The sequence below is a fragment of the Oncorhynchus masou genome, chromosome 11 (assembly GCF_036934945.1).
Source record: "Oncorhynchus masou masou isolate Uvic2021 chromosome 11, UVic_Omas_1.1, whole genome shotgun sequence".
In the NCBI taxonomy this organism is placed as follows: domain Eukaryota; kingdom Metazoa; phylum Chordata; class Actinopteri; order Salmoniformes; family Salmonidae; genus Oncorhynchus; species Oncorhynchus masou.
Genome location: NC_088222.1, coordinates 28520871 through 28536972, shown reverse-complemented (window position 1 = coordinate 28536972; position 16102 = coordinate 28520871). Strand labels below are relative to the sequence as shown.

At 41.4% G+C, this 16102-nt stretch overlaps 1 protein-coding gene across 3 annotated transcripts in view; it reads right to left on the bottom strand.

The window, feature by feature from the left end:
• Positions 1-16102, bottom strand: part of tenm1 (teneurin transmembrane protein 1) — a 196056-nt gene that overhangs the window by 102874 nt on the left and 77080 nt on the right. For all 3 annotated transcript variants that reach the window (XM_064978026.1, XM_064978025.1, XM_064978027.1), the window contains 2 exons: positions 8298-8447; positions 2564-2772 (listed from right to left, as the gene is read on the bottom strand). In XM_064978026.1, coding sequence (XP_064834098.1) covers positions 2564-2772; positions 8298-8447 — 359 coding nt within the window. The remainder of the gene's footprint in view (positions 1-2563; positions 2773-8297; positions 8448-16102) is intronic.

Genomic DNA, 16102 nt, shown 5'->3' with positions numbered 1-16102 from the left:
CCGTGACCTGCTGGGTATTCTATCAGCAGACGTAATGAGGGCCGGTCCGGGGGAACATATGCGTGACTGCATGCAGGGGCCAAAAACTGAACTGGGATCAACCGAATCAGCCGACCTGGCTGACAGAGACATCTAATGATGGTGTGGGATTCGTCAGCCCCACTCAGACAGGACTTGAATATGGTCCAACATACAGTTAGCTGGCTATATGCCAAGTGTGATTACTATAATGATTATGAGCATCCTTATGGAACAAAAAGGATGTCCATGCTTAAAAGGAACCTTTCAATTAGCATTAATTCATTGTTTGTCTGTATCCATACACCTACATATGCAAATTAGTATGAAAAATAGACAGAAATAAGGAGGCTTTAATTGAGTTGACAGGTCTTAATTTCTTGAATGATTTGAACTGTTAATCTTAGATCATATCTATGCTAAGAAGCAGTGATTTGGGAGTTCAGGCATTTTACTGACATCACATTAGTCCCCCTAGATATTTCCTTAACTGCATTCATTCCATAACAATAAACTACATACATTGCAACTCATTATGCATTTGACAAAAGTACTGGTAAGTAGCCAACAGTAATATAGCTAATTCACTAATTGGTGAAGTGATCAAACTTAACATAAAGGCACCACAGCTGCTTGATCAATTATTTTTATTGTGGGTTTCAATATAGGTGAAGAGTGAGACTGAAGGATGAGAGATGGATGAGCAGGAAAGGAAGTTGTGCATACGGACTCATTAGCATGGGGGGCAGTGTGGATCTGTGCATGTGTGGATCTGTGCATATACCCAGCTGTGCATATAGTTACTTACAGTTGAAGTCGGAAGTTTACATACACTTAGGTTGGAATCATTAAAACTCGTTTTTCAACCACTCCACAAATTTCTTGTTAACAAACTATAGTTTTGGCAAGTCCATGAGGACATCTACTTTGTGCATGACACAAGTAATTTTTTCCAACAGACAGATTATTTCACAATTCCAGTGGGTCAAAAGTTGACATACACTAAATGGACTGTGCCTTTAAAAAACTTGGAAAATTCCAGAAAATTATGTCCTGACTTTAGAAGCTTCTGATAGGCTAATTGACATAATTTGAGACCATTGGAGGTGTACCTGTGGATGTATTTCAAGGCCTACCTTCAAACTCAGTGCCTCTTTGCTTGACATCATGGGAAAATCAAAAGAAATCAGCCAAGACCTCAGAAAAAAAATTGTAGACCTCCAAGTCTGGTTCATCCTTGGGAGCAATTTCCAAACGCCTGAAGGTACCACGTTCATCTGTACAAACAATAGTATGTAAATATAAGAACCATGGGACCACGCAGCCGTCACACCGCTCAGGAAGGAGACGCGTTCTGTCTCCTAGAGATGAATGTACTTTGGTGCGAAGAGTGCAAATCAATCCCGGAACAACCGCAAAGGATCTTGAGAAGATGCTGGAAGAAACAGCGACAAAAGTATCTATATCCACAGTAAAACGAATCCTACATCGACATAACCTGAAAGGCCGCTCAGCAAGGAAGAAGCCACTGCTCCAAAACTGTAATAAAAAAGCCAGACTACGGTTTGCAACTGCACATGGGGACAAAGATTGTACTTTTTGGAGAAATGTCCTCTGGTCTGATGAAACAAAAATAGAACTGTTTGGTCATAATGACCATTGTTATGTTTGGAGGAAAAAGGGGGAGGCTTGCAAGCCGAAGAACACCATCCCAACTGTGAAGCACGGGGGTGGCAGCATTATGTTGTGGGGGTGCTTTGCTGCAGGAGGGACTGCAGCAAAGTAGATGGCATCATGAGGCAGGAAAATGATGTGGATATATTGAAGCAACATCTCAAGACATCAGTCAGGAAGTTAAAGTTTGGTAGCAAATGGGTCTTCCAACTGGACAATGACCCCACGCATACTTCCAAAGATGTAGCAAAATGGCTTAAGGACAACAAAGTCAAGGTATTGGAGTGGCCATCACAAAGGCCTGAACTCAATCCTATAGATCATTTGTAGGCAGAACTGAAAAAGCGTGTGTGAGCCAGGAGGCCTACAAACCTGACTCAGTCACACCAGCTCTGTCAGGAGGAATGGGCCAAACTTCACCCAACTTATTGTGGGAAGCTTGTGGAAGGCTACCCAAAACGTTTAACCCAGGTTAAACAATTCAAAGGCAATGCTACCAAATACAAATTGAGTGTATGTAAACTTTTGACCCACTGGGAATGTGATGAAATAAATAAAAGCTGAAATAAATCATTCTCTCTACTATTATTCTGACATTTCACATTCTTAAAATAAAATGGTGATCCTAACTGACCTTAGACAGGGAATCTTTACTAAGATTAAATGTCAGGAATTGTGAAAAACTGAGTTTAAATGTATTTGGTATAGAGTGTACAGTATGTAAACTTCCGACTTCAACTGTATGTGTGTTGGGGTGTTTCAGTCATTGTATAGGTTGGTGTGGGAATACATAAGAGCCTACAGTATGATCGTTTACATGGGAGTGGATGTAATGCTCTTTTGTGTATGAGGCAGGTAGGGGGTACAGTACCTGTGTGTGTGTAGGTGGGATGTTCCTCCGTCCATAGATCCCCAAGAGGGCGTCCCGTGCCAGGGAGACGTTGAACTTGACATACTTAGGATGGTGGATGGTGATGTGGAAACGCCAGAACAGACCCGGTGGAATGGCCTGGATCACCTCGGTACCAATGTCCACCTCCCCTCGGTCTATCGCTTTCCCCCTGTGGAATAGTTCCTTATCTATATGGTGTATAAACACACACACACACACACACACACACACACACACACACACACACACACACACACACACACACACACACACACACACACACACACACACACACACACACACACACACACACACACACACACACACACACACACAAATGGATATAAACACAAATGAGAACAGCGTCTGTTGCTGCATGTAGATATTGGCTATCCTTCTTTACCTCTATCAGACACTGAGACGAAATACAGGCAGACTTTAATCTGTTTCATTTCATTGCCACAACAAATAAATCCTCCTCTGTCCTTTAAGGAAACATTTTATCCTCATTGTCAGATGAAGCCCTACATCTTCTCAAACTGGAGCTAAAAAACTGTGAACAGACACAGAAACGAACCACATCCAATATGGTGTATCCAGGAGAAGACCAGCAAGCTACCGGATGCTTGTACAAACAACTCACACATCCAGGTGTGAACTAATTATTCTGTGCTGATAACCTCTGGTGTGAGCTCTCTGGCAGGTACGCCAACACACCAGGGTGACACATTATTGATTCCCTCTCTGATGGCGGGTAACATGAGATCAGCTCAGCTCTACTGTACATATTAAGCTATATTCTATCTATCTTGTGTCTTCTTACCTTCACATTACTCACTGTACAGAGAGCTCTGGAAACCACATTTTTAAATGCACTTTAATTGTATGTATGGAATATTAAAAAGCATCTAAATGCACATACATGTCTTGAGTCTAGATATCGACGGACACGGATTGATCACACATTAGCCTCGACAACAACCTTGTGAAAAAGATTGGTTCGGTAATCATAGAAACTGGGCTCCAGAAAACCTGGAGCAGGTGGACACTGTTGCTACTAGAATAGTTTTACTAGCTCAATCACTGTATAGCTGTGTGATGCTGTTTATGAGAGGTGGTGTATGGTCTGTGCCACTGCCACCACAGGACACATCACAGGTTAATGAAGGCATATCTAGCTCGTGCTTCTCCTGCAGGCCATCTTACCTGTCACTTACACTGGGTTCAGAGAGGGGGGGGGGGCAGAAAATAAATTTGAAAAGTGCTTCAAAATAGTCTGACATACAAGCAAATTAATTCTCATATCCTAAGGGCTATCCTGATAAAACAATTATTCCAGGAATCCATTTTCAACGAAACCGTCTTTTCAATTACAGTTTTAATTCCCCCCCCCCCTCACTTAATGGACATCTGAATAGAACAAGCTTTTAATATGTGGGTCTGTCTGTTGATTGAGACAATGCAAAACAATATGGTTATTCTATTTCCTGTAATCCCTCAGATCTATGCTGAGAATAATCTAATTGCTATTCTAAAGAACATTTGCAAACCAATTACAGGATCAATTATATATAGAGGACTGGGCCAACACAACATGCCCTCTAAAATCCCTTTTGATTTATCATATTTTAACCAACATTCCATCTCGTTTTAATGCTTCTCATGTTTTTGCTGATGATATAACCAATGGGGAAAAAACGGTTAAATCAATGTTGTTTCCACATAATTTCAACAACGAAAAATCTATGTGATGACGTTGAATCAACGTGGAAAACTAATTGGATTTACAAAAACGTCAGGGAATTTTGTATTTTTTTCAACCAATTTTTAACCTGAAAATGTTGGTAAAATTCCTAAAGTATCTCCATGTATCTGTAAGGTTCTATATTAATTTTCTTAGTCAACCTTGTGTTCTGTTTCGTTATGTTCTTGAACGAAGCTCTGTCTTTAATTTTTGTTCATTGATTTCACCTGTGTTAGTTACTCACCGAGTCTCTTCAGCCCCTTATTTAGTTCAGTTCATTCTGTTTGTGCCTTTGTGAGGTATTGTTTGTTTTGACTCTACTAATCATTTTCCTAGCTTGTTTGTGAGAACCAAGGGTGGCAGGTAGCCAAGTGGTTAGAGCGTTGGACTAGTAACTGAAAGGTTGCAAGAAGAAATCCATGAGCTGACAAGGTAAAAATCTGTTGTTCTGCCCCTGAACAAAGCAGTTAAGCCACTGTTCCTAGGCTGTCACTGTAAATAAGAATTTGTTCTTAACTGACTCGCCTAGTTAAATAAAGGCAAAAAAAACAGGTAAAGCCTTCAGGCCTAGTTTTGATTTACCTGCCTGTTTGCTTACCTGTGTATGACCATTGCCTGCCTGTGACCACAATTCCTGCCCTTTGCGATGGCAAAATAAACACCTGCCGTGCTCTGCGCGTGAAACTTCTTCTCCCTGATTATTCATTACAGTATCATCATGGAAAGAAACTGGAAGCAGTTTGAGACATGTTTTTTTTTCATTATGTTTTTAACATTTCCTGGAATTTAGTTGAATTCATCCCTGATGTTGAATTAGCCTTTTCTTACTACTATAAAGCATTCCTGAATGTATACAACAGGCACGCCCCTTTCAAACAATACAGAATGAAAGGAAGAGACAACCCTTGGTTTTCAGACGAACAAGCTGAAATCATAAGGAAATGGAATGCTTCGTGGGTTAAAGCAAGATGGTCTGATTCAGCTGATTGGGTGGCTTTTAAACGCCTTGGAATCAGGGTGTGGCTATGACCTGAAAGCAGACCTCTACCTCAAATCTACTGCTGATAATCTGAATAATCCTTTCAAATATTGGCAAGTAATGAAAGGTTTAGAGTGCAGAAAAAGATGCACAGCTCCCTAAACAACTGCTGGTTGACTCACAGGTGGTCACTGAGAGAACCTCTATTCTTAACTCTTCTAATCAACATTTTCTTGATGCAGGCAGATTATTTGATAGGGTTAAAGGCTTACATGAGCCACCTGTGAAATGACCTGAACCTCCCGAGCACTCCATCTCCAGGTTCTCCTTCTCACCCGTCTCAGGTGTGTAGAGCCCTGAGATCAACTGATGTTAAAAAAAATAATAATAATAAAAAATATCCCCTGGCCCTGATGATCTAGACCCCCGCCTACTACAAAAAGCTGAAGACAACATTACTCCCCCTTTAACATACATATTTAACTTCACCCTAGAATGTAATAATCTCCAAGTTATGGAAATCAGCATTTATCCTACCTCTTTTGAATGAAAGTGATCCCACTACTGAATAACTATCTGTCAATATCTAAATAGTCTGTTCTGACAAAGGTATTGTAGTCCCTAGTCAATAAGCAGCTAAAAGTCCTACCTCCAGGAAAACAATATTTTGTGTGGTATGCAATCAAGTTTCAGGTCTAGCCACAGCACTGTCACAGCAACTTTGAAGGTTTTGAATGATATTCACTCTGCTCTGGATAAGTAGCTGCATTGAGTATCTGTATTCATAGACTTGTCAAAGGTATTTGTGACAGTGGACCACACTGTCTCGGTGCAGAGATTTGAAGTGTATTGGGATTACTGGTCATGCTCTGGAGTGGTTTGTGAACTACATGTCAAATTGAACCCAGTGTGTTAAGGCAGACGGTTGTCAGACACCGTGGAGTTGTGCTCGGATGTGCCTCAAGGATACATTTTAGGTCCCGTTTATTTTCTATATCAACAACATTGGGAGACATATTGAGACAGCTGATGTACATTTTTATGCATATTACACTTCTCTATTCAAGTGGCAGCAGTTTGACAGCAGACAGCTTTTAACATCATTCAACAGAATCTGTATAATTTGAAGCTTCTTCTGAATTCCTCTGAAACAAAATGAATGGTATTTTCCAATACTAATCACTCTGAAAACCATGTAATTACTACCTTGGAATGACATTCTATAGAGCAAGTCAAAATGTACAAATATCTGGGAGTTTGGGTAGATGAAAAGTTGAGAACATTGTAGAGAACATTGTCAGGAAACTCAAGCTGCATATTGGGTTTTATTACCGGCACAAAACTTGATTTTCTTTTGCTGTCAGAAAATAGTTGATTTGTTGTACTTTTCTTTCTGTGCATACTATTTATGTGCGCGCCTCAAGCCCTACACTGAAGGCTCTTGGCTCTGTGTTTCATGCAGTCCTTCATTTTGTCACAAATCAGAGATGTCTAACTCACCATTGTGATCTCTACAGTGCTGTCGGGTAGACATCACTAGCAACACGCGGGCTCAAACACGGGTACATTCTTATTTATACTGAACAAAAATATAAATGCAACATGCTAAATTGTCAATGATTTTACTAAGTTACACTTCATATAAGGAAATCAGTCAATTGAAATGAATTCATTAGGCCCTAATCTATGGATTTCACATGACTGGGAATACAGATTTGCATCTGTTGGTCACAGATAACTTAAAAGGTAGTGGCCTGGATCAGAAAACCAGTCAGTATCTGGTGTGACCACCATTTGCCTCATGCAGCGTGACAAATCTCCATCGCATAGAGTTAATCAGACTGTTGATTGTGGCCTGTGGAATGTTGTCCCACTCCTCTTCAATGGTTGTGCGAAGTTGCTGGATATTGGAGGGAACTGGAACACGTTGTCGTACACGTCGATCCAGAACATCCGAAACATGCTCAATGGGTGACATGTCTGGTGAGTATGCAGTGTTTCATAGAACAGGGAGGTTGTGAAGGGGAGCTGGCTGTAGGATCTCTGGTCTGAAAGAGTTAACAATGATGCTGTAGGCTGTAGCCTGCTAGGGGATTAAGCCACGCTCTCTTACTTTAATTAACTGCCCATGAAGCTCCTCCTGATTACTTCATTGTCAATGCATGCTAATGTGACCCGGCATAGCTATGCTACATTGGACCAGCCACAGAGTGCACACAGCCTTGTACACTGTGTCAATCTAGCAGTAGTACCTGCAGTGTTTCCTATTCCTCCCCTGTCAGAGGGCTATGATATGGAAATACTGAAACTCAGACACCAAGCTTTAACTGAGATTCATTATGTGCTTATGCAGGGCAATCCAATATTTTCATAACTGATTTGATTTTAATCTACTCTTCAACATTGTCCTAGTTGCAGAGAACATTTTCTGGTTCACGCACTTATAGAAATGGAATTGAATTATGTGGAATGGAACTGAATTATTTCACTCATTGCCGATATGGAACTGTATGTCTGCGGCGTTTGGGACCCCAGGGTTGGTCTGGTGTTATTGGAATAATTCTATTTCTCTATCTCGATGATTCTATGAGTTTATTTTTCGAAAATGGGACATTTCTATAATCAGATCTTTGTCGTGCTAATGGAGGCAATGCCCTGCGAACATGAGGTGTTTTAACTCGGGGATGACCTGTGCATCACCCGAGCAACCCACCCATCTACAGTACAGTACCGCACTCCTTTATCTGAAATGCAATTCAGCATCAGACAAGAGGAAAATAATTATCCCTGTCGAAACATATTGCATCCAACACGCTGGTTATGAAACAACAGGTTTATCATGTAAACACAGAGGAAGACAAATAGGATGAGAGAGCCCATGGAAAACCTCCTGGGGTAAAAGTCTTGCTCTAGTTTTTGTTGCGTGGTCTAACAGTGAGAATCTAAACCTAGAGGCTTCGTAACATAAATCTTTGTCCACCACCGCTTACCTTTGTTGGTGTTGTTGAGGCCAGGCAAACCGAAGGGAGTGAAGGTTATGTCTATGCTCTCTGAGTCTCTATTCAGTTTGCTTAGTCCATTCTCATAGAGCTGCCCATCCACTGGCTGCAGGTGCCAGGTCAGCCCAAACAAGTGCACTGCTGTAGGGGAGAGCCATGGTTTAGCATGGGATGGGAGGATTAGTACTAGAAAGAGAAACTCAGGGCATTAATCATTCAAAACCTAAGAGTAAGACATCTGATTAAACCTGGCTGCAGCAAACACAGTAACTAAATACAGTATGGATGTGCTACAGGTTCCTCCACTTCGGCTGTATATCACAATATTAGTTATTTGACAGAGGACTAGTTATTAGGGCTGGGAGCGAGACACATTAACATACTGTTTCTAAGACATCCTGCTGCTCCTATGCTTATTACAACACCGTAAAGCATTATACATCATTAGTATGCCATTTTTCGCCTTTCATTCATGACAACTTCACTTTTTCAGTTACTACATCGAAATGTGATAAAACCAAAATAACCTTGTTTTTTACTAGATATAAGACTGGTAGCTTACAGTATGAGGTTCATGAAATCTATTTAATGGAATATTGATAAGAAAGGGGGGATAAACTATGTGCCTCTCTAAGTAATGGATTGGTCAAAATTAAAAATGAATTTAATGTGCGGCTTTGGAATGTAATTAATTGAGAAAGATTCAAAAATGTAATTCCACAACCACAATGTTTGGCTCATTGTTTACAATATGTCAAAACAGAGATCCCTAATGTAGTTCCATTCCCAGTAATCCAAGGAGCATTTCTAAGACTGGCAGAGCCAGTTCCCCACTTGCAGAGTAAAAGCATTCAAATCTATTTGGGTAAAAAAGTTCTGGGATAATTTGGAAGTCATTTAAATTGTTAAGAGTGCCAGAAAATTCAGAAATGGACAAACATCACACCTCTCATGGTTTCCCAACCTACAACAGACAAGTCTTTGCATTGGGATGCACCCCAACACTTGTCCCTATAATAACGTAGGAGTGGTTAAACAAAGGTGAACAATGTGCCGGACTACAGGAAGACTAGTTGACTTCAGCTAATGGGGATCCTAATCAAACCAAACAAAGGCATAACACACACAGAGACATGCACTAACTACAAAGATATCAACAAAGATATACACACAACCTGCAATAATTTCAAAGATTTTTACTGAGTTACACTTCATATAAGGAAATCAGTCAATTGAAAGCAATTCATTCGGCCCTAATCTATGGATTTCACATGACTGGGAATACAGATATGCATCTGTTGGTCACATGTACCTTAAAAAAAGGTAGGGACGTGGATCAGAAAACCAGTCAGTATCTGGTGTGACCACTAGCACGACACATCTCCTTTGACATAGAGTTGATCAGATTGTGGACTGTAGAATGTTCTCCCACTCCTCTTCAATGGCTGTGCAAACTTGCTGGATATTGGCAGGAACTGGAACAGGCTGTCGTACACGTCAATCAAAAACATCCCAAACATATTCAATGAGTGACATGTCTGGTGAGTATGCAGGCCATGGACGAACTGGGACATTTTAAGCTTCCAGGAATTGTGTGCAGATCCTTGTGACATTGGGCCGTGCATGATCATGCTGAAACATGAGGTGATGGAGGTGGATGAATGGCACAACAAATGGCCTCAGGATCTCGTCATGGTATCTTTGTGCATTCAAATAGCTTATGCATGCCCATACCATATCCCCACCGCCACCATGGGGCACTCTGTTCACAACGTTGACCTCAGCAAACCACTCGCCCACACAACGCCATACACACACGCTGGCTGCCATCTGCCCGTTACAGTTGAAACTGGGATTCATCCGTGAAGAGCACACTTCTCCAGCATGCCAGTTGCCATTGAAGGTGAGCATTTGCCCACTAAAGTCGGTTACAACGCCAAACTTCAGGAAGGTCAAGACCCTGGTGAGGACGACGAGCATGCAGATTAGCTTCCCTGAGACGTATTTTTGATAGTTTGTGCAGAAATTCTTTGGTTGTGCAAACCCACAGTTACATCAGCTGTCCAGGTGGCTGGTCTCAGATGATCACGCAGGTGAAGAAGCCGAATGTGGAGGTCCTGAGCTGTTGTGGTTACATGTGGTCTGCGGTTGGACGTATGGCCAAATTCTCTACAACGACGTTGTGGCGATATATGGTAGAGAAATGAATATTCAATTATGTGGCAACTGCTCTGGTGGACATTCCTGCCGTCAGCATGCCAATTTCATGAGACATTGGTGGCATTGTGTTGTGTGGCCTTTTATTGTCCCCAGCACAAGGTGCACCTGTGTGATGATCATGCTGTCTAAATCAGCTTATTGATATGCCACACCTGTCAGGTGGATGAAGTACCTTGGCAAACGATAAATGCTAACTAACGGGGATGTAAACAAATTTGTGCACAACATTTTAGAGAAATAAGCTTTTTTTTGCATATGGAACATTTCTGGGATCTTTTACTTCAGCTTATGAAGCATGTGACTAACACTTTACATGTTGAGTTTATATTTTTGTTCAGTATAATTTCAGAACAAAACAGAAAGACCTAACTACCAAAGGGAGAGAGGAGAGAAGGATAATTAGTAGCTAACTACCATACCACCTGATTCATAAGCCTTAACAAACCACTAACCCAGCAGGACTCCTCTGCACTGATTAGCAATGGTGGAGACAGAGTATGTTTCAGAAAGGTGCTGCTCTGTATAACAGCCATTCACTCACTAGTGCAGCATTTAGATACGCAGATCAATGTAATTCACCCCTGACCGCTTCAAAGCCTTTTCCTTTAAAACGCAGCTAGGCCAGTCATATTGGCAGAAGGTCTTAAAGAATGCCTGTTGAAAAATATAGTTTTTTTTAGCAGCCAGCTGAGTGGGAATGCCTAATTAGAGTGAAAGTAGTTCACACCAATTTGCATCTGTTTTACATATTCAGTGGAAGAATAATTGATAGTACCTGCTTTTAAAATGTATAATGCACATAATGATTATGCAGTTTAGAGGGAAGAATTAGATTAAACTCTTGTCTTGTACTTGGGTAGACCCAGAGAAACAGACAGCTGTATAGTTGTAATGAAATTGAGAGAGAAACATATCGCCACAATAATAGATAAGAGTTTTGTTTGGGGTCTGCCAATAATGAGGCAGAGACAATTTGATTAAATATTCTCTGTAAATAAGAAAGAGAGGGAATGTTTGGCTCAGGAGGCAACTGCAGTGTCCTCCTTATTAAGCTGCTTTGAACTATTGTCTTGTAACTTGTTAATTGATTCAGGCCGAACCGTATAATCACATTATGATCCTCTTGTTGCTAATAAACAGAAATAAAAAAAACTACAATTATTTTTGCTTTACAGGAAAATAATTGGAAATCTAAAATAAATGATAAATCAACAAAGCAAAGTATTCTCCAATGCACCAACACAAACCAAAACGAATATACTGTTGACAAATGAAGTCTGATGTAAAAGTACAACATGTATATTTTAGAACTATATTGTTTCCCATAAACACATGACAGTAGGAGATGTGACCTTTAAAGGACAATAGACCTAAATAGCTACTAGCACCTTTCACTGCACATTTATGATGAGTCTTATTACGATTTAGAGGAATAAAGTAGAGAAAACCAAGAGCTAAATGCCTAAAGCATAACACCGCCCAATTATGTTTTATCAATAGCTGTTCTCCTTTGACAGGCAACACTTTAAACTAGCCAGTGAGTATGCCCAGAAAGAATGAAATCGCAAAACTCATGAGCAGCGTGTTTGGAGGGCAAAATTATGTTCAACAGTTGACCTACCACGTTGGGTCCCCATGATGATACCATTGTCTTAAAGTAGCTACAAATCAGGGCTTTATCCATGTGATAGTGAGATTACTGGGGGCATCAGTTTGCATTACTCTGTATTGGTGCCCTGCAGAGATCTGTGGGAAGACTTTGGGGAGGGGTAATGAAAAGCAAGCGCTGGATTGGATTCTCAGCAGGGGGCTGGATGTGCAGGATCCAACACCACTCTTGTTTCAAACAGACCGGGAATCCAATGAGTATTTTTCTAAACGCTGTTCAGCTCACGGACCAAAAGCATCAAATGGAACTGGCTGCCTCCCACACCATATTAGCTAATGAGTTACTATTAGTAGTACTAAACTCAACAAAAAAGAAACGTCCCTTTTTCAGGACCCTGTCTTTCAAAGATAATTCAATTCATAAAAATCCAAATAACAGATCTTTATTGTAAAGGGTTTAAACACTGTTTCCCGTGCTTGTTCAATGAACCATAAACAATTAATGAACATGCACCTGTGGAACGGTTGTTAAGACACAAACAGCTTACAGACGGTAAGCAACTAGGGTCACAGTTATCAAAACTTAAGACACTAAAGAGGCCTTTCTACTGACTCTGAAAAACACCAAAAGAAAGATGCCCAGGGTCCCTGCTCATCTGCGTGAACGTGCCTTAGGCATGCTGCAAGGAGGCATGAGGACTGCAGATGTGGTCAGGGCAATAAATTGCAATGTCCGTACTGTGAGACGCCTAAGACAGCACTACAGGGAGACAGGATGGACAGCCTCTGTCCTCGCAGTGGCAGACCACGTGTAACAACACCTGCACAGGATCGGTACATCCTAACATCACACCTGTGGAACAGGTACAGGAACGCACAATCCCTCCATCAGTGCTCAGACACTCAGCCTATTGAGGACAGAGGCTGGCTGGGCTAAGGGCTTGTAGGCCTGTTGTAAGGCAGGTCCACACCAGACATCACCGGCAAAAACATTGCCTATGGGCACAAACCCACTGTTGCTGGAGCAAACAGGACTGGCAAAAAGTGCTATTCACTGAAAGAAAATGCTCTTCGCGGGTTTGTCTCACCAGGGGTGATGGTCGGATTTGCGTTTATCATTGAAGGGATGAGCGTTACACCGAGGCAGATTTGGAGGTGGAGGGTCCATCATGGTCTGGGGCAGTGTGTCACAGCATCATCATACAGAGCTTGTTGTCATTGCAGGCAATCTCAACGCTGTGCGTTACAGGGAAGACATCCTCATCCCTCATGTGGTACCCTTCCCGCAGACTCATCCTGACATGACCCTCCAGCATGACAATTCCACCAGCCATACTGCTAGTTTTGTGTGTGATTTCCTGCAAGACAGGAATGTCAGTGTTCTGCCATGGCCAGCAAAGAGCCCGGATCTCAATCCAATTGATCACGTTTGGAACCTGTTGGAACAGAGGCTAGGGACATTCCCCCCAGAAATGTCCGGGAACTTACCCCACTCTTCCATTAAGGCACCTGTAACATCTCACAGCAAGAACTGGCAAATCTGGTGCAGTCCATGAGGAGGGGATGCACTGCAGTACTTAATGCAGCTGGTGGCCACACCAGATACTGACCCCACCTTTGTTTAGGGACACATTATTCCATTTCTGTTAGTCATATGTCTGTGGAACTTCTTCAGTTTATGTCTCAGTTGTTGAATCTTGTTATGTTCATACAAATATTTACGCGTTAAGTTTGCTGAAAATAAATGCAGTTGACAGTGAGAGAACGTTTCTTTAGTAGTGGTACAACTGAACAGTTGCAGTAGAAAGAGTTGAAGTGACTTCCATTGACTTACAGTGCATATTCCCCCCCACAAATGTATGTTACAATGGATTGAGTAAAAAAAAATCATCATCAATCTACACACAATACCCCATAAACAGATTTCTCGAAATTTTTGCAAATGTATTGAAGATAAAAATATAAATACCTTATTTAAATAAGTATTCAGACCTTTTGCTATGAGACTCGAAACTGAGCTCAGGTGCATCCTGTTTCCATTGATCATCCTTGAGATGTTTCTACAAGTTGATTGGAGTCCAGTTGTGGTAAATTCAATTGATTGGACATGTTTTGGAAAGGTACACACCTGTCTATATAAGGTCCTACATTTGACAGAGCAAAATCCAAGCCACGAGGTCAAAGGAATTGTCCGTATTGTCCGATCTGGGGAAGGGTACCAAAACATTTCTCCAGCATTGAAGGTCCTCAAGAACATTCTTAAATGGAAGAAGTTTGGAACCACCAAGACTCTTCCTAGAGGTGGCCACCTGGCCAAACTGAGCAATCGGGGGAGAAGGGCCTTGGTCAGAGAGGTGGTCACTCTGACAGAGCAATAGTGGAGATGGGAGAACATTCCAGAAGGATAACTATCTCTGCAGCATTCCACCAATTAGGCCCTTATGGTAGAGTGGCCTGACGGAAGCCACTCCTTAGTAAAAGGCACCTGACAGCCCACTTGGAGTTTGCCAAAAGGCACCTAAAGGACTCTCAGACCATGAGAAACAAGATTCTTTGGTCTGATAAAACCAAGATTGAACTCTTTGACCTGAATGCCAAGCGCCACGTCTGGAGGAAACCTGGCACCATCCCTAAGGTGAAGCATGGTGAGGGCAGCATCATGCTGTGGGGATGTTTTTCTGCAGTGACTGGTAGACCAGTCAGGATTGAGGGAAAGATGAACAGAGCACAGTACAGAGAGATCCTTGATGAAAACCTGCTCCAGAGCACTCAGGACCTCAGACTGGGGTGAAGGTTCACCTTCCAACAGGACAATGACCCTAAGCAAACAGCCAAGACAACACAGGAGTAGCTTCGGGACAAGTTTCTGAATGTCCTTGAGTGGCCCAACCAGAGCCCGGACTTGAACCCATTTCTGAGTGGCCCAACCAGAGCCCGGACTTGAACCCAATCGAACATCTCTGGAGAGACCTGAAAATAGCTGTGCAGCGACGCTCCCCATCCAACCTGACAGAGCTTGAGAGGATCTGCAGAGATGAATGGGAGAAACTCCCCAAATACAGGTGTGCCAAGCTTGTAGCGTCATATCCATTAAGACTCAAGGCTGTAATCGCTGCCAAAGGTGATTCAACAAAGTACTGAGTAAAGGATCAGAATACTTATGTAAATGTGATATTTGTAATAATAATTATACATTTGCAAAAATGTCTTACAACCTATTTTTACTTTGTCATTATGGGGTATTGCGTGTAGATTGTTGAGGGGAAAAACAACTATTTAATCGAGTTTAGTATAAGGCTGTCATGTAACAAAATGTGGAAAAAGTCAACGGGTCTGAATACTTTCCGAATGCACTGTATACTGTATTTAGTACTGCACTGAAAGGGTTCTACATGGAACCCAAAAGGTGTTCTTAAAAGGGGTTTTCTATGGGGACAGCCAAATAACCCTTTTTGGTTCTAGATGGCACCTTTTTTTCTAAGAGTGTATCACTTTGCAAATGAATAGATTAATATTCATGATACAGCAATACTGTTGTGATGGCACTTACAGTGCCTTCAGAAAGTATTTATTCCACTTGACTTATTCCACATTTTGTTGTGTTACAGCCTGAATTCAACATGTTATTTAATATTTTTTTTCTCTCACCCATCTACGCATAATACCCTATAAAAGTGAAAACATGTTTAGACATTTTTGCAAATGTATCGAAAATGAAATACAGAAATATCTCATTTACGTAAGTATTCACACCACTGAATCGATACATGCTAGAATCACCTTTGGCAGTGATTACAGCTGTGAGTCTTTCTGGGTATGTCTCTAAGAGCTTTGCACACCTGGACTGTAAAATATTTGCCCTTCTTTTTTCTTTCTTCAAGCTCTGTCAAGTTGGTTGTTGATCATTGTTAGACAGCCATTTTCAAATCTTGCTATTCATTTTCAAGTCAATATTGTTATTATCAAGA